Source organism: Dendropsophus ebraccatus, chromosome 8 (genome assembly GCF_027789765.1).
Source record: "Dendropsophus ebraccatus isolate aDenEbr1 chromosome 8, aDenEbr1.pat, whole genome shotgun sequence".
NCBI classification, from domain to species: Eukaryota; Metazoa; Chordata; class Amphibia; order Anura; family Hylidae; genus Dendropsophus; species Dendropsophus ebraccatus.
The window spans coordinates 4,975,490-4,994,643 of NC_091461.1; the positions used below are offsets into that span (position 1 = coordinate 4,975,490).

The 19,154-nt window shown below is 50.8% G+C and overlaps 1 protein-coding gene across 3 annotated transcripts in view; it reads right to left on the reverse strand.

Annotated features, from left to right (window-relative positions):
- AXDND1 (axonemal dynein light chain domain containing 1) overlaps positions 1 to 19,154 on the reverse strand; it is a 51,710-nt gene that overhangs the window by 8,139 nt on the left and 24,417 nt on the right. For 2 of the 3 annotated variants that reach the window (XM_069978803.1, XM_069978802.1), the window contains 9 exons: positions 18,551 to 18,626; positions 14,483 to 14,717; positions 11,373 to 11,586; positions 10,905 to 10,998; positions 10,091 to 10,299; positions 8,935 to 9,013; positions 4,651 to 4,761; positions 1,697 to 1,825; positions 1,522 to 1,613 (listed from right to left, as the gene is read on the reverse strand). In XM_069978803.1, the coding sequence (XP_069834904.1) occupies positions 1,522 to 1,613; positions 1,697 to 1,825; positions 4,651 to 4,761; positions 8,935 to 9,013; positions 10,091 to 10,299; positions 10,905 to 10,998; positions 11,373 to 11,586; positions 14,483 to 14,717; positions 18,551 to 18,626 (1,239 nt within the window). The remainder of the gene's footprint in view (positions 1 to 1,521; positions 1,614 to 1,696; positions 1,826 to 4,650; positions 4,762 to 8,934; positions 9,014 to 10,090; positions 10,300 to 10,904; positions 10,999 to 11,372; positions 11,587 to 14,482; positions 14,718 to 18,550; positions 18,627 to 19,154) is intronic. The other variant, XM_069978804.1, reaches the window with a different exon arrangement.

Genomic DNA, 19,154 nt, shown 5'->3' on the forward strand with positions numbered 1-19,154 from the left:
TTATAGATGTCAGGTGTGCTCCCTGATCCCTGCGGTATGATAGATGTCTGGTGTGCTCCCTGATCTCTGCAGTATGATAGATGTCTGGTGTGCTCCCTGATCTCTGCGGTATGATAGATGTCAGGTGTGCTCCCTGATCCCTGATCTCTGCAGTATGATAGATGTCTGGTGTGTTCCCTGATCCCTGCGGTATGATACATTTCTGGTGTGTTCCCTGATCCCTGCGGTATGATAGATGTCTGGTGTGCTCCCTGATCTCTGCAGTATGATACATTTCTGGTGTGTTCCCTGATCCCTGCAGTATGATACATGTCTGGTGTGCTCCCTGATCTCTGCAGTATGATAGATGTCTGGTGTGCTCCCTGATCCCTGCGGTATGATAGATGTCTGGTGTGCTCCCTGATCACTGATCCCTGCAGTATGATAGATGTCTGGTGTGCTCCCTGATCCCTGCGGTATGATAGATGTCTGGTGTGCTCCCTGATCTCTGCAGTATGATAGATGTCTGGTGTGCTCCCTGATCTCTGCAGTATGATAGATGTCTGGTGTGCTCCCTGATCACTGCGGTATGATAGATGTCTGGTGTGCTCCCTGATCTCTGCGGTATGATAGATGTCAGGTGTGCTCCCCGATCCCTGATCTCTGCAGTATGATAGATGTCTGGTGTGTTCCCTGATCCCTGCGGTATGATACATTTCTGGTGTGTTCCCTGATCCCTGCGGTATGATAGATGTCTGGTGTGCTCCCTGATCTCTGCAGTATGATACATTTCTGGTGTGCTCCCTGATCTCTGCAGTATGATAGATGTCTGGTGTGTTCCCTGATCCCTGCGGTATGATAGATGTCTGGTGTGTTCCCTGATCCCTGCGGTATGATAGATGTCTGGTGTGCTCCCTGATCTCTGCAGTATGATACATTTCTGGTGTGTTCCCTGATCCCTGCAGTATGATAGATGTCTGGTGTGTTCCCTGATCCCTGCGGTATGATACATTTCTGGTGTGTTCCCTGATCCCTGCGGTATGATAGATGTCTGGTGTGCTCCCTGATCCCTGCAGTATGATAGATGTCTGGTGTGCTCCCTGATCACTGATCTCTGCGGTATGATAGATGTCTGGTGTGCTCCCTGATCACTGATCCCTGCGGTATGATAGATGTCTGGTGTGCTCCCTGATCACTGATCCCTGCGGTATGATAGATGTCTGGTGTGCTCCCTGATCCCTGCGGTATGATAGATGTCTGGTGTGCTCCCTGATCACCGATCCCTGCGGTATGATAGATGTCAGGTGTGCTCCCTGATCAACGATCCCTGCCCTGATCACCGATCCCTGCGGTATGATAGATGTCTGGTGTGCTCCCTGATCCCTGCGGTATGATAGATGTCTGGTGTGCTCCCTGATCCCTGCGGTATGATAGATGTCAGGTGTGCTCCCTGATCCCTGCGATACCAGGTGCCACCACTACATGGCGCTGTCCTTCTCTGGCCATTTATAGAACAGGTCCCCAGTACACGGCAGCACTTACAGGAGACGCTGTTCCAGTTGCTCCAGTGATGATAAGGAGTGGAAGGCCTGTATGGAGCGGGGGGTGGCGGGCCGGATGGCGGTGAGGGCGCCCTATATTATAGACAGGAGCGTCACTGCACAGAGGTCACATGATACAAGTATACGGCTCCACACTCAGCATGAAGACTTCTCACCTGTGGAGAAACACGAATTTCCTCGTCTTTCAAAGATTTCTTAGCAATGTTCCCATCGTAGTCGATGATCCTCATGATATCCTGGGCGGCCGTCTCTGTAACCTCCGGCTTCCTGACCCGGGTGACAACCTAGAAGATAGGATGGAAAGTCCAGAACACAAGGAGGCCCGCCACAATATCATCAGCACTGAGTATAACAGGAGAGCCGGACGGTATATGGAGTCTCCGGAATACAAGGAGACCCCGCCACAATATCATCAGCACTGAGTATAACAGGAGAGCCGGCCGGTATATGGAGTCTCCGGAATACAAGGAGACCCCGCCACAATATCATCAGCACTGAGTATAACAGGAGAGCCGGCCGGTATATGGAGTCTCCGGAATACAAGGAGACCCCGCCACAATATCATCAGCACTGAGTATAACAGGAGAGCCGGCCGGTATATGGAGTCTCCGGAATACAAGGAGACCCCGCCACAATATCATTAGCACTGAGTATAACAGGAGAGCCGGCCGGTATATGGAGTCTCCGGAATACAAGGAGACCCCGCCACAATATCATCAGCACTGAGTATAACAGGAGAGCCGGCCGGTATATGGAGTCTCCGGAATACAAGGAGACCCGCCATCATATCATCAGCACTGAGTATAACAGGAGAGCCGGCCGGTATATGGAGTCTCCGGAATACAAGGAGACCCCGCCACAATATCATCAGCACTGAGTATAACAGGAGAGCCGGCCGGTATATGGAGTCTCCGGAATACAAGGAGACCCCGCCACAATATCATCAGCACTGAGTATAACAGGAGAGCCGGCCGGTATATGGAGTCTCCGGAATACAAGGAGACCCGCCATCATATCATCAGCACTGAGTATAACAGGAGAGCCGGCCGGTATATGGAGTCTCCGGAATACAAGGAGACCCGCCATCATATCATCAGCACTGAGTATAACAGGAGAGAGCCGGACGGTATATGGAGTCTCTGGAATGCAGCAAGGCTCTGCCATTATATCATCAGCACTGACTATAAGAAGGGAGCCGGACAGTATATGGAGTCTCCGGAATACAGCGTGGCCCTGCCTTTATAACATCAGCACTGACTATAACCAGAGACCTGGCCGCTATATGGAGCCAGCGGAATACCATGAGGCACCACCATTACATCATCAGCACTGACTATAACAGGAGAGCCGGCCGCTATATGGAGCCTCCGGAACACAAGGAGGCCCTTCCATTATATCATCAGCACTGACTATAACAAGAGAGCTGGACGGTATATGGAGTCTCCGGAATACAATAAGGCACCGCCATTATATCATCAGCACTGACCATAACAAGGCAGCAAATACCACAGACCCAGCTGGTATATGGAGACTCACAGGCCTTATACAAAACCCAGGTCACCACAGGGACAACCAGAACCCCAGTAAACTCCAGAGAACTGGCCGCCTACAGGGGTCTTACAGGGTAGTGACCTATAGGTGGTGCTAGTGAGACACAGGGTAACCGGGACATCACAGAACAGAAGCAAAAACTTATATATTCTGACCTGGGAGCTGATGCTGCTATCTGCTCCCCCCGCAGCCCGGTCTATGGAATCCTCTGCTCCCCCCGCAGCCCGGTCTATGGAATCCTCTGCTCCCCCCGCAGCCCGGTCTATGGAATCCTCTGCTCCCCCCGCAGCCCGGTCTATGGAATCCTCTGCTCCCCCCGCAGCCCGGTCTATGGAATCCTCTGCTCCCCCCGCAGCCCGGTCTATGGAATCCTCTGCTCCCCCCGCAGCCCGGTCTATGGAATCCTCTGCTCCCCCCGCAGCCCGGTCTATGGAATCCTCTGCTCCCCCCGCAGCCTGGTCTATGGAATCCTCTGCTCCCCCCGCAGCCCGGTCTATGGAATCCTCTGCTCCCCCAGCAGCCCTGTCTATGGAATCCTCTGCTCCCCCCACAGCCCGGTCTATGGAATCCTCTGCTCCCCCCGCAGCCCGGTCTATGGAATCCTCTGCTCCCCCCGCAGCCCGGTCTATGGAATCCTCTGCTCCCCCCGCAGCCCGGTCTATGGAATCCTCTGCTCCCCCCGCAGCCCGGTCTATGGAATCCTCTACTCCCCCTGCAGCCCGGTCTATGGAATCCTCTGCTCCCCCCGCAGCCCGGTCTATGGAATCCTCTACTCCCCCTGCAGCCCGGTCTATGGAATCCTCTGCTCCCCCCGCAGCCCGGTCTATGGAATCCTCTGCTCCCCCCGCAGCCCGGTCTATGGAATCCTCTGCATCATCCGGTGCTTTTCTTCCATCGAGCGTTATCTTGATATCCTAGATATACTGCAGTGTTAGTAGTGCACATACCGCCATACTCTCCTCACATAATACCGCCATACTCTCCTCACATCATACCACCCTACTCTCCTCACATCATACCGCCATACTCTCCTCACATCATTCCGCCATATTCTCCCCACATCATACCGCCATACTCTCCCCACATCATGCCGCCATACTCTTCCCACATCATACCGCCATACTCTTCCCACATCATACCGCCATACTCTCCCCACATCATGCCGCCATACTCTTCCCACATCATACCGCCATACTCTCCCCACATCATGCCGCCATACTCTTCCCACATCATACCGCCATACTCTCCCCACATCATGCCGCCATACTCTCCCCACATCATGCCGCCATACTCTTCCCACATCATACCGCCATACTCTCCCCACATCATGCAGCCTTACTCCTCCCACATCATACCACCATACTCCTCCCACATCATACCGCCATACTCCTCCCACATCATACCGCCATACTCTCCCCACATCATACCGCCATACTCTCCCCACATCATACCGCCATACTCTCCCCACATCATACCGCCACAGACAGCTCCACCCCCATACAGATCTTATACTGGGTTCATATCCTTAATCATCTGTAAACAATAAGTGATGTGTGACCTCTTGATCTTCTCTGGTCTGTGAATCCTCTGCGGTCTCTGGTGGATCGGTGTAATCTGTCACTTTCGAGAGAAGCAGCCGACATGTTTCGACCCATTCATTACATAAAGACTAAAGGGAAAAAAGAAAACGTTACAGTATGCAGGTTGTGATGAGATCCAGATCGGGAGGGATGGCGGTAACAATCCTGTGAGGAGAGTGACAGACACATAACCATATACTGACATGGCCATAGACTGACACGGCTATAGACTTACACAGCTATAGAATGAAATGGCCATAGACTGACACGCCCATAGAATGACATGGCCATAGACTTACATGGCCATAGACTGACATGGCCATAGACTGACATGGCCATAGACTGACATGGCCATAGACTTACACAGCCATAGACTGACACGCCATAGACTGACACAGCCATAAAATGAAATGCCCATAGACTGACACGCCATAGACTGACACGGCCATAGAATGAAATGGCCATAGACTGACATGGCCATAGACTGACACGCCATAGACTGACACGCCATAGACTGACACGGCCATAGAATGAAATGGCCATAGACTGACACGCCATAGACTGACATGGCCATAGACTGACACGCCATAGAATGAAATGGCCATAGACTGACATGGCCATAGACTTACACGGCTATAGACTGACATGCCCATAGACTGACACGGCCATAGACTGACACGGCCATAGACTGACACGCCATAGAATGAAATGGCCATAGACCGACATGGCCATAGACTTACATGGCTATAGACTGACATGCCCATAGACCGACATGGCCATAGACTGACACACCATAGACTGACATGGCCATAGACTGACACGCCATAGAATGAAATGGCCATAGACTGACATGGCCATAGACTGACATGCCCATAGACTGACACGGCCATAGACTGACACGCAATAGAATGAAATGGCCATAGACTGACATGGCCATAGACTGACACAGCTATAGACTGACATGGCCATAGACTTACACAGCTATAGACTGACATGGCCATAGACTTACACAGCTATAGACTGACATGGCCATAGACTGACACAGCTATAGACTGACATGGCCATAGACTTACACAGCTATAGACTGACATGGCCATAGACTTACACAGCTATAGACTGACATGGCCATATACTGACATAGCCATAGATAAAGTGGGACGCTCTGTCTCATACACTGTAATAGTAAGTGCCCGAACTTAAAAAAGATTAAAAAAAAAAACACAAAAAAATACAAATGTATTCCTTGAATATGTCAGTGGGGGATCCCTGTGCATTGTGCTACAAGATCTCTCACTGTGAGATGGTCGGATCCACTGCGGAATGTACATCGAGAATCCGCATTCTGGCAGGAAAATCTTGTGATCTGAGGTGTGCCAGGGTGGGGTTAAAGGAGCACTCCAGCAAAAAAAAAAAAAGAAGAAGATTTCAAACCAACTGGTGTCAGAAAATTATATAAATTTGTAAATTACTTCTATTTAAAAATCTCCAGTCTTCCAGTACTTATCCGCTGCTGAATGTCCTGCAGGAAGTGGTGTATTCTCTCCAGTCTGACACAGCGCTCTCTGCTGCCACCTCTGTCCATGTCAGGAACTGCCCAGAGCAGGATAGGCTTCCTGCAGGACATACAGCAGCTGATAAGTACTAGAAGAATGGAGATTTTTTAATAGAAGAAAGTAAATTGCCAGAGTTTCCCTTTAAATGTCCTGATGTTGGTGATATATAGTGTAGCTGTCACTTTACCAACTTTTCAACTCATACAGAACACTGCCTCCCTGCTCTCTGTGTACTCCCACATACAGTACTTACAGCTGGGTCCCTCTCGCCATCACAAAATTTTACACATCACTACAACAAATCAAAAGTTTTATTTAAAGTGACAGCGCCCATTTTAAAGGGGTACTCCGGCCCGGGGGTATTTTTCAGCTATGGCCGGTGATGGGGTGGTTATGGACGGCGGAGGTCACTTACCTCCCCAGTTCCAGCACTGGGTCCCGGATCGCCCCGCCGGTACACCCGTCCCGCGGCCGCTTCCTGGTGTGAGCTGCCGCATGAGACGTGACGTCTCATGCTGCAGCTCATACCAGGAAGCGGCCGAGGGACGGGTGTACCGGCGGCGCGATCAGTGACCTGGCGCGGGGATGGGGTAAGTGACCTCCGCCATCCATAACCACCCCATCCCCGGCCATAGCTGAAAAATACCCCCGGGCCGGAGTACCCCTTTAATTTTGGTCAATGTCCAGTGGTGTATACCAGGCATGTCCAAACTTTTTTCGAAAAGTGCCAAATTTGATGAAGTGAACATGTGCGAGGGCCGACCATTTTACATGCTACATGCTATATGCTTTATAACACAGGCAGATAATAGCAAGCTGGATACCTGGGGGGGCCGTAAAAGTTCGGAACGCGGGCCGCAAATGGCCCTCCGGACGGACTTTGGACATGCCTGGTGTATACAGTCATGGCCAAAAGTTTTGAGAATGACACAAATGTTATAATTTCCCATGATCCTCTGCCCTCTGGATTTTCTGTGTGTTTGTCAGATGTTTTTATCACATACAGAAAGATAATTGCAATCATATTCTGAGTAACAGAAGATTATACTGACAGATAGATGAGTTACTGCAGCAAGTCTATAATATTTGCAGTGTTTCGCCTTCTTCTTCAGGACCTCTGCAATTCTCCCCGGCTGCTCTCATACAACTTCTGGACCAAATCCTGACTGATAGCCGTCCATTCTTGCACAATCAATGCTTGCATTTTGTCAGAATTTGTTGGTTTTTGTTTGTCCACCCGTCTCTTGATGATTGACCACAAGTTCTCAATGGGATTAAGATCTGGGGAGTTTCCAGGCCATGGACCCAAAATCTCTCTGTTTTGTTCGCTGAGCCATTTAGTTATCACCTTTGCTTTATGGCAAGGTGCTCCATCATGCTGGAAAAGGCATTGTTGGTGGCCAAACTGCTCTTGGACGGTTGGGAGAAGTTGCTCTTGGAGGACATTCTGGTCCCGTTCTTTATTCATGGATGTGTTTTTAGGCAAGATTGTGAGAGAGCCGATTCCCTTGGCTGAGAAGCAACCCCACACATGAATGGTTTCAGGATGCCGGTTACAGTTGGCATGAGACAAGACTGGTGGTAGCGCTCACCTCGTCTTCTCCCAATAAGCGGTTTTCCAGATGTCCCAAACAATCAGAAAGGGGATTCATCAGAGAAAATGACTTTCCCCCAGTCCTCAGCAGTCCGCTCCCTGGACCTTTCCCCCAGTCCTCAGCAGTCCACTCCCTGGACCTTTCCCCCAGTCCTCAGCAGTCCACTCCCTGGACCTTTCCCCCAGTCCTCAGCAGTCCACTCCCTGGACCTTTCCCCCCAGTCCTCAGCAGTCCACTCCCTGGACCTTTCCCCCAGTCCTCAGCAGTCCTCTCCCTGGACCTTTCCTTCAGTCCTCAGCAGTCCACTCCCTGGACCTTTCCCCCAGTCCTCAGCAGTCCTCTCCCTGGACCTTTCCTTCAGTCCTCACAAGTCCACTCCCTGGACCTTTCCCCCAGTCCTCAGCAGTCCACTCCCTGGACCTTTTGCAGAATATCAGTCTGTCCCTGATGTTTTTTCTGGAGAGAAGTGGCTTCTTTGCTGCCCTCCATGAGACCAGGCCTTGCTCCAAGAGTCTCCGCAGTCTCACAGTGCACAGTGCAGATGCCCTCACACCTGCCTGCTGCCATTCCTGAGCAAGCTCTGCACTGCTGGTAGCCCCATCCCGCAGCTGAAATACTTTTAAGAGACGGTCCTGGCGCTTGCTGGTCTTTCTTGGGCGCCCTGGAGTTTTTTCCATGTTAGGCCATTTTTGTGCAGTGCAATGATGACTGCACATGTTTCTTTAGAGATAACCATGGTTAACAGAAGAGAAACAATGATGCCAAGCACCAGCCTCCTTCTAATGTGTTCAGTGGTGTCATTCTTACTTAACCATGATAGATTGATCTCCTGCCCTGTCCTCATCCACACCCACACCTGTGTTACTGTTGAAATGTGTTTTGGGGGATAAAGATTATTTTCTAGGCAAATATTGACTTTGCAAGTAATTGCTGATAAGCTGATCCCTCTGTATAACATTCTGGAGTATATGCACATTGACATTTTAAAAACTGAAGCAGTAGACTTTGTAGAAATTAATATTTGTATCATTCTCAAAACTTTTGGCCATGACTGTAGATGTAGTGTCAGTATACAGGTCCGTAGTGTCAGTATACAGGTCTCCCAGCCTCTTACCTGGATTGAGTGTAGCTGCCGCAGCTGGTAACCATCGTCCTCCAGCACGGTGCCGCTCTCCACCATCTCCTGGCAGCATCTGTCATGGAGAGAGAACTGCAGCCTTACACAATACAGTGTACACTCTCTATACCGCGTTACACAGTACAGCGTGCGCTCTCTATCCCGCCACTCACTTTATGATGTAACATTACACAGTACAGCGTGCGCTCTCTCTATACCGGCACTCACTTTATGATGCAACGTTACACAGTACAGCGTGCGCTCTCTCTATACCGACACTTACTTTATCATGTAACGTTACACAGTACAGCGTGCGCTCTCTCTATACCGACACTTACTTTATGATGTAACATTACACAGTACAGAGTGCGCTCTCTCTATACCGACACTTACTTTATGATGTAACATTACACAGTACAGAGTGCGCTCTCTCTATACCGCCACTCACTTTATGATGCAACGTTACACAGTACAGTGTGCTCTCTCTATCCCGCCACTCACTTTATGATGTAACGTTACACAGTACAGTGTGTGCTCTCTATACCGACACTTACTTTATCATGTAACGTTACACAGTACCGTGTGCTCTCTCTATGCCGACACTTACTTTATGATGTAACATTACACAGTACAGCGTGCGCTCTCTATACCGACACTCACTTTATGATGCAACGTTACACAGTACAGCGTGCGCTCTCTCTATACCGACACTCACTTTATGATGTAACATTACACAGTACAGTGTGTGCTCTCTATACCGACACTTACTTTATGATGTAACGTTACACAGTACAGCGTGCGCTCTCTCTATACCGACACTCACTTTATGATGTAACGTTACACAGTACAGCGTGCGCTCTCTCTATATCGACACTCACTTTATGATGTAACGTTACACAGTACAGCGTGCGCTCTCTCTATATCAACACTCACTTTATGATGTAACGTTACACAGTACAGCGTGCGCTCTCTCTATACTGACACTCACTTTATGATGTAACGTTACACAGTACAGCGTGCGCTCTCTCTATATCGACACTCACTTTATGATGTAACGTTACACAGTACAGCGTGCGCTCTCTCTATACCGACACTCACTTTATGATGTAACGTTACACAGTACAGCGTGCGCTCTCTCTATACCGACACTCACTTTATGATGTAACTCGAGAAGCTGTGCAGCTTTTCCGACAAGGTGACGGCCTCTTCTTGCATCTGCTGCACAGGAACCATAGCGGGAAACACTTCTTCCTCAAACCCAGCGACAACCGCGGCATCGGCAGGATCAGCAGAGTAGTCAGGAGAGAGCAGCATCAGCGCATTCACCAGGTACTGCACCATGGCGGTGTGGAGATCCGTCACCTGCAGACAGTGACATCACTCTTACTGTACTGAGCCCGGATTCAGCAACTCTCAGAAGTCTTAGCTGTATCCAAAAAAGGGGGCGTGGCACTAACAGAAGGGGGTGTGGCACTAGCAGAAGGGGGCGTGGCACAAGCAGAAGGGGGTGTGGCACAAGCAGAAGGGGGCGTGGCACTAGCAGAAGGGGGCGTGGCACTAGCAGAAGGCGGCGTGGCACTAGCAGAAGGGGGTGTGACACTACCAGAAGGGTGTGCGACACCAGCAGAAGGGGGTGTGGCCTTTGAAAAAAAAATTGGCGTGGTATACAACACCATGATCTTTCCACATTGCTCTAAAATTAGACTAGACAGTCTATAAATACCAAGTGACACATGAGGCCCATCTCCGGCCTGTCTATAGAATACTGAGCCCGGTGTCACATGACCCTTCGTGTATCCAATATGGCCCCTCACATCTGTATCTCCCCCTTGTAACATTCCTTATTCTATGGTTATAGCTGTGATATCCCTGATAGAGAGCTCCACTTGCTGAGTAGCAGCGGACACCGCTAGGGAGATCATGTGACGTGTAGAGAGGTGTCCCTGTAGGTATGGGTGCTGACAGACCTGCTGGGTGAGCTGCAGATCGTCGCGGTCGGTCCCGTTGGTGGTGCTCAGTACCCAGTGCTGCAGCCTCTTCAGGACGTCCTCCAGGTCGGCTCTAAGCAGATACAGAGATCGGTGTAAATCAGAGCAGTATGTGACTGCTCGTATATCACAAGGGGGTCCACTAAACACCGCAGGTCACAGGCAGGGCCCCTCAGAGGGGTTATCCGGCCTCAGAACAACATGGCGGCTTTCTGTGATCACCACTCGCGTCCTCAGGCTGGGTGTGATACTGCACAAGTGAATGGACTGGAGTTGTAATACCACATGCAACCTGGGGACAGGGGTGGCGCTGGAAAATGTTTCATTCCTCATTCACTAGAGCAGCAGCGCTCCCCAGCTGTCTGGGCATGCTGGGAGTTGTAGTGCCACAGCAGCTGGACGCCACTGCACTAGAGTGTCAGCTCAGCGCTCCGGTACATTACTTACCTCCTGTCTGTGATCTCCCCAGTGGTTTCATCCCGTCCTGCGCCTGCGATCAGCTCCAGTATCCGCTCCACCTGGGCCGACCACTCAGGAAGCAGCTGGTACAGGACGGACCAATCGGATTCCCTTATTTCATTGGGTGTATGTGTGAGCGGATGCACGGGGGAGGACCAGGAGGTCAGGCTGCCTGAGAGCGACGCCAGGCCTTGGGCCACTCCTGGGGAGCAAGATGGCGGCAAAAGCGAGAAATCACACAGGACGCAGTGATATATAAAGCTGCACTTCTTGTATGTTCTGCCATGTTACCTGATACACAACATACACGTAGGGGAATGGCAGGGCAAGGGTTAATATTTCTATATGACAGCAGGAAACTCTGGTCACATGTTTCTCCTAACCAATCAGAGCAGTCCCTAGTCCAGCCCCCTGTTAACCAGGAAGGGGTGGGGCTAAAATCAGTGTAAAGCCTCTCTGTGGCCCGAACACATGTCTGCTATTATCTAGTATCAGAGGAAACATAGGAGAGACGGAAACGGGAGCCATATCAGAGGTAAGGATAGCCAGGGAGAGACGGAAGCAGAATCCATATCAGAGGTAAGGATAGCCAGGGAGAGACGGAAGCAGAATCCATATCAGAGGTAAGGATAGCCAGGGAGAGACGGAAGCAGAATCCATATCAGAGGTAAGGATAGCCAGGGAGAGACGGAAGCAGGGTCCATATCAGAGGTAAGGATAGCCAGGGAGAGACGGAAGCAGGGTCCATATCAGAGGTAAGGATAGCCAGGGAGAGACGGAAGCAGGATCCATATCAGAGGTAATACAGGAGAGATGGAAGCAGGATTCATATCAGAGGTAAGGTTAGCCAGGGAGAGACGGAAGCAGAATCCATATCAGAGGTAAGGATAGCCAGGGAGAGACGGAAGCAGAATCCATATCAGAGGTAAGGATAGCCAGGGAGAGATGAAAGCAGGATCCATATCAGAGGTAAGGATAGCCAGGGAGAGGCGGAAGCAGAATCCATATCAGAGGTAATACAGGAGAGACGAAAGCAGGATCCATATCAGAGGTAAGGATAGCCAGGGAGAGACAGAAGCAGGATCCATATCAGAGGTAAGGATAGCCAGGGAGAGACGTAAGCAGGATCCATATCAGAGGTAAGGATAGCCAGGGAGAGACAGAAGCAGGATCCATATCAGAGGTAAGGATAGCCAGGGAGAGACGGGAGCAGGATCCATATCAGAGGTAAGGATAGCCAGGGAGAGACAGAAGCAGGATCCATATCAGAGGTAAGGATAGCCAGGGAGAGACGGGAGCAGGATCCATATCAGAGGTAAGGATAGCCAGGGAGAGACAGAAGCAGGATCCATATCAGAGGTAAGGATAGCCAGGGAGAGACGGAAGCAGGATCCATATCAGAGGTAAGGATAGCCAGGGAGAGACGGAAGCAGGATCCATATCAGAGGTAAGGATAGCCAGGGAGAGACGGAAGCAGGATCCATATCAGAGGTAAAGATAGCCAGGGAGAGACGGAAGCAAGATCCATATCAGAGGTAAATATAGCCAGGGAGAGACGGAAGCAGGATCCATATCAGAGGTAAGGATAGCCAGGGAGAGACGGAAGCAGGATCCATATCAGAGGTAAGGATAGCCAGGGAGAGACGGAAGCAGGATCCATATCAGTGGTAAAGATAGCCAGGGAGAGACGGAAGCAAGATCCATATCAGAGGTAAAGATAGCCAGGGAGAGACGGAAGCGGGATCCATATAAGAGGTAATACAGGAGAGATGGAAGCAGGATCCGTATCAGAGGTAATACAGGAGAAACAGGGAGAGACGGAAGCAGGATCCATATAAGAGGTAATACAGGAGAGATGGAAGCAGGATCCATATAAGAGGTAATACAGGAGAGATGGAAGCAGGATCCATATCAGATGTAATACAGGAGAGACAGGGAGAGACGGAAGCAGGATCCATATCAGAGGTAAGGATAGCCAGGGAGAGACGGAAGCAGGATCCATATCAGAGGTAAGGATAGCCAGGGAGAGACGGAAGCAGGATCCATATCAGAGGTAAAGATAGCCAGGGAGAGACGGAAGCAAGATCCATATCAGAGGTAAAGATAGCCAGGGAGAGACGGAAGCGGGATCCATATAAGAGGTAATACAGGAGAGATGGAAGCAGGATCCGTATCAGAGGTAATACAGGAGAAACAGGGAGAGACGGAAGCAGGATCCATATAAGAGGTAATACAGGAGAGATGGAAGCAGGATCCATATAAGAGGTAATACAGGAGAGATGGAAGCAGGATCCATATCAGAGGTAATACAGGAGAGACAGGGAGAGACGGAAGCAGGATCCATATCAGAGGTAAGGATAGCCAGGGAGAGACGGAAGCAGGATCCATATCAGAGGTAATACAGGAGAGATGGAAGCAGGATCCATATAAGAGGTAATACAGGAGAGATGGAAGCAGGATCCATATAAGAGGTAATACAGGAGAGATGGAAGCAGGATCCATATCAGAGGTAATACAGGAGAGACAGGGAGAGACGGAAGCAGGATCCATATCAGAGGTAAGGATAGCCAGGGAGAGACGGAAGCAGGATCCATATCAGAGGTAATACAGGAGAGATGGAAGCAGGATCCATATCAGAGGTAATACAGGAGAGATGGAAGCAGGATCCATATCAGAGGTAATACAGGAGAGACAGGGAGAGACGGAAGCAGGATCCGGCTTCCTTGTGTCGCCTCTGAACTCAGTCTGACAAAGAAGTTTCTAGAAAAGATGGAGTCAGATATAGCAGCCCCTGAACCTACTGTCTAAGCCAAGTCATCTGTTCCTGCCCCTGACCTGGCCCCTGAGAGCCCCTGACCTTGGCCCCTGAGAGCCCCTGACCTTGGCCCCTGAGAGCCCCTGACGTAGCCCCCTCCACCACCTGTTCCACCCCTGTGTTACCGCTGCAGCAAAGTCCTGAAATCTGTGAGCTGACTCTGCCGCCATTCATGTAAACAGGACCCCCAGAGATGGCTGAGCTGAGGGAACCTCCCAATCAGATAGTGTGCGATGTGTGACTATTCCCCCCCCCCCCAGCCTGTGCAGACACAGTCACTGACCGTTCTCGCCCTCCACCCGTCTCCTGTACTTCTCGGTCAGCTCCTCTATGGCGCTGGTCAGATCCTCCATGATCGGGTGCTCGGGGGCCGGCCGCCCGTCCAGACCTTCATGTCTTCTCAGCAGTTTCTCTCCCAGCTGGGACCACTCCTTGTGGATATCGGAGGCGACCTTCAGAGACTCCTGGCCGCTGAGGACGTTGTGCCCCTCGAAGCGCTGCTGTTCCTCAGTCAGCATCTACATGACAGGAGAGGGTTAATAAAGATCCCCGCCCTGTGCTAATAAAGGGGAACTCCGAGATCATTGCCAGTGACCAGAGACCATTCACTATAACACAGCTCCTGCTGCCAGATAAGGTCACAGGTCACATGACTGACGACCCGTCCTACAGTATACGGGACATCATGACATGAGACGTGCGGGGAGTGTGTGTGCCCAGGACTCTCATCACTATCAGTACAGATCATGTATGGAGTGTACTAGAGACTGTGCGTGCGGGGAGTGTGTGTGCCCAGGACTCTCATCACTATCAGTACAGATCACAGGGGATGGGGTGTACTAGAGACTGTGCGTGCGGGGAGTGTGTGTGCCCAGGACTCTCATCACTATCAGTACAGATCATGTATGGAGTGTACTAGAGACTGTGCGTGCGGGGAGTGTGTGTGCCCAGGACTCTCATCACTAATATTACAGATCACAGGGGATGGAATGTACTAGAGACTGTGCGTGCGGGGAGTGTGTGTGCCCAGGACTCTCACCACTATCAGTACAGATCACAGGGGATGGAGTGTACTAGAGACTGTGCGTGCTGGGAGTGTGTGTGCCCAGGACTCTCATCACTATCAGTACAGATCACAGGGGATGGAGTGTACTAGAGACTGTGCGTGCGGGGAGTGTGTGTGCCCAGGACTCTCATCACTATCAGTACAGATCACAGGGGATGGAGTGTACTAGAGACTGTGCGTGCGGGGAGTGTGTGTGCCCAGGACTCTCATCACTATCAGTACAGATCATGTATGGAGTGTACTAGAGACTGTGTGTGCGGGGAGTGTGTGTGCCCAGGACTCTCATCACTAATATTACAGATCACAGGGGATGGAGTGTACTAGAGACTGTGCGTGCGGGGAGTGTGTGTGCCCAGGACTCTCATCACTATCAGTACAGATCACAGGGGATGGAGTGTACTAGAGACTGTGCGTGCGGGGAGTGTGTGTGCCCAGGACTCTCATCACTATCAGTACAGATCACAGGGGATGGAGTGTACTAGAGACTGTGCGTGCGGGGAGTGTGTGTGCCCAGGACTCTCATCACTATCAGTACAGATCACAGGGGATGGAGTGTACTAGAGACTGTGCGTGCGGGGAGTGTGTGTGCCCAGGCCCCTAATCACTATCAGTACAGATCACAGGGGATAGAGTGTACTAGAGACTGTGCATGCGGGGAGTGTGTGTGCCCAGGACTCTCATCACTATCAGTACAGATCACAGGGGATGGAGTTTACTAGAGACTGTGTGTGCGGGGAGTGTGTGTGCCCAGGACTCTCATCACTATCAGTACAGATCACAGGGGATGGAGTGTACTAGAGACTGTGTGTGCGGGGAGTGTGTGTGCCCAGGACTCTAATCACTAATATTACAGACCATGGATGGAGTGTACTAGAGACTGTGCGTGCGGGGAGTGTGTGTGCCCAGGACTCTCATCACTATCAGTACAGATCACAGGGGGTGGGGTGTACTAGAGACTGTGTGTGCGGGGAGTGTGTGTGCCCAGGACTCTCATCACTATCAGTACAGATCACAGGGGATGGAGTGTACTAGAGACTGTGTGCGGGGAGTGTGTGTGCCCAGGACTCTCATCACTATCAGTACATATCATGGATGGAGTGTACTAGAGACTGTGCGTGCGGGGAGTGTGTGTGCCCAAGACTCTCATCACTATCAGTACAGATCACAGGGGATGGAGTGTACTAGAGACTGTGCGTGCGGGGAGTGTGTGTGCCCAGGACTCTCATCACTATCAGTACATATCATGGATGGAGTGTACTAGAGACTGTGCGTGCGGGGAGTGTGTGTGCCCAGGACTCTCATCACTAATATTACAGATCACAGGGGATGGAGTGTACTAGAGACTGTGTGTGCGGGGAGTGTGTGTGCCCAGGACTCTCATCACTAATATTACAGATCACAGGGGATGGAGTGTACTAGAGACTGTGCGTGCGGGGAGTGTGTGTGCGTGCGGGGAGTGTGTGTGCCCAGGACTCTCATCACTATCAGTACAGATCACAGGGGATGGAGTGTACTAGAGACTGTGCATGCGGGAAGTGTGTGTGCCCAGGACTCTCATCACTAATATTACAGATCACAGGGGATGGAGTGTACTAGAGACTGTGCGTGCGGGGAGTGTGTGTGCCCAGGACTCTCATCACTATCAGTACAGATCACAGGGGATGGAGTGTACTAGAGACTGTGCGTGCGGGGAGTGTGTGTGCCCAGGACTCTCATCACTATCAGTACAGACCATGGATGGAGTGTACTAGAGACTGTGCGTGCAGGGAGTGTGTGTGCCCAGGACTCTCATCACTATCAGTACAGATCACAGGGGATGGAGTGTACTAGAGACTGTGCGTGCGGGGAGTGTGTGTGCCCAGGACTCTCATCACTAATATTACAGATCACAGGGGATGGAGTGTACTAGAGACTGTGCGTGCGGGGAGTGTGTGTGCCCAGGACTCTCATCACTATCAGTACAGATCACAGGGGATAGAGTGTACTAGAGACTGTGCGTGCGGGGAGTGTGTGTGCCCAGGACTCTCATCACTATTAGTACAGATCACAGGGGATGGAGTGTACTAGAGACTGTGCGTGCGGGGAGTGTGTGTGCCCAGGACTCTCATCACTAATATTACAGATCACAGGGGATGGAGTGTACTAGAGACTGTGCGTGCGGGGAGTGTGTGTGCCCAGGACTCTCATCACTATCAGTACAGATCACAGGGGATAGAGTGTACTAGAGACTGTGCGTGCGGGGAGTGTGTGCGCCCAGGACTCTCATCACTATTAGTACAGATCACAGGGGATGGAGTGTACTAGAGACTGTGCGTGCGGGGAGTGTGTGTGCCCAGGACTCTCATCACTAAGATTACAGATCACAGGGGATGGAGTGTACTAGAGACTGTGCGTGCGGGGAGTGTGTGTGCCCAGGACTCTCATCACTAAGATTACAGATCACAGGGGATGGAGTGTACTAGAGACTGTGCGTGCGGGGAGTGTGTGTGCCCAGGACTCTCATCACTAAGATTACAGATCACAGGGGATGGAGTGTACTAGAGACTGTGCGTGCGGGGAGTGTGTGTGCCCAAGACTCTCAACACTATCAGTACAGACCATGGATGGAGTGTACTAGAGACTGTGCGTGCGGGGAGTGTGTGTGCCCAGGACTCTCATCACTAATATTACAGATCACAGGGGATGGAGTGTACTAGAGACTGTGCGTGCGGGGAGTGTGTGTGCCCAGGACTCTCATCACTATCAGTACAGATCACAGGGGATAGAGTGTACTAGAGACTGTGCGTGCGGGGAGTGTGTGTGCCCAGGACTCTCATCACTATCAGTACAGACCATGGATGGAGTGTACTAGAGACTGTGCGTGCGGGGAGTGTGTGTGCCCAGGACTCTCATCACTATCAGTACAGATCACAGGGGATAGAGTGTACTAGAGACTGTGCGTGCGGGGAGTGTGTGTGCCCAGGACTCTCATCACTAATATTACAGATCACAGGGGATGGGGTGTACTAGAGACTGTGCGTGCGGGGAGTGTGTGTGCCCAGGACTCTCATCACTATCAGTACAGATCACAGGGGATAGAGTGTACTAGAGACTGTGTGTGCGGGGAGTGTGTGTGCCCAGGACTCTCATCACTATCAGTACAGATCACAGGGGATGGAGTGTACTAGAGACTGTGCGTGCGGGGAGTGTGTGTGCCCAGGACTCTCATCACTATCAGAATAAAGAAAACCTATAAAATCAGTTTGAGCAAATGAGAAAACGTGTGTAGGTGCGGCGGCTGCGTACGTGCTCCCAGTTCTTCACATCCTGCAGTATGGCCGCGGCGTCCTCTTCTGGTAGCGGGCGGTAACACCAGTCCACACTGCGGGGAGAAGGAGGAAGAGCTGCATCAGACCTCATAGGGATTCACAGCACTCTATGTCATGTTATACAACTCTCTACGCTATATGACTCTCTATAATTTTCTATGGTTCTCTATGACTATAGCTCTCTATGTTTCTCTATGACTCTCTATAGCTCTCTATGACTTTCTCTGACTCTCTATAGCTCTCTATGACTCTCTATAATACTCTGACTCTCTATAACTTTCTGTGACTCTCTATAGCTCTCTATGGTTCTCAATGACTCTCTATAGCTCTCTATGACTCTCTATAATTTTCTCTTTTCTCTATTAAAGGGATCCTGTCCCCCAGACACTGCCAGCTAATCTACCCCCATCATGTTATAGAGCAGGAAGAGCTGAGCAGATTGAGATATATAGAGGGAAAAAGTTTAGTATTATTTGTAACATGTTGAGTGAAATCCCTGCTTATTCTGTGGTAAGGAGTCCAGTGGGCGGAGTCACTCAATGGACAGGACTCTTTAGCCTGGAAACATCAGAGTTTTCAAT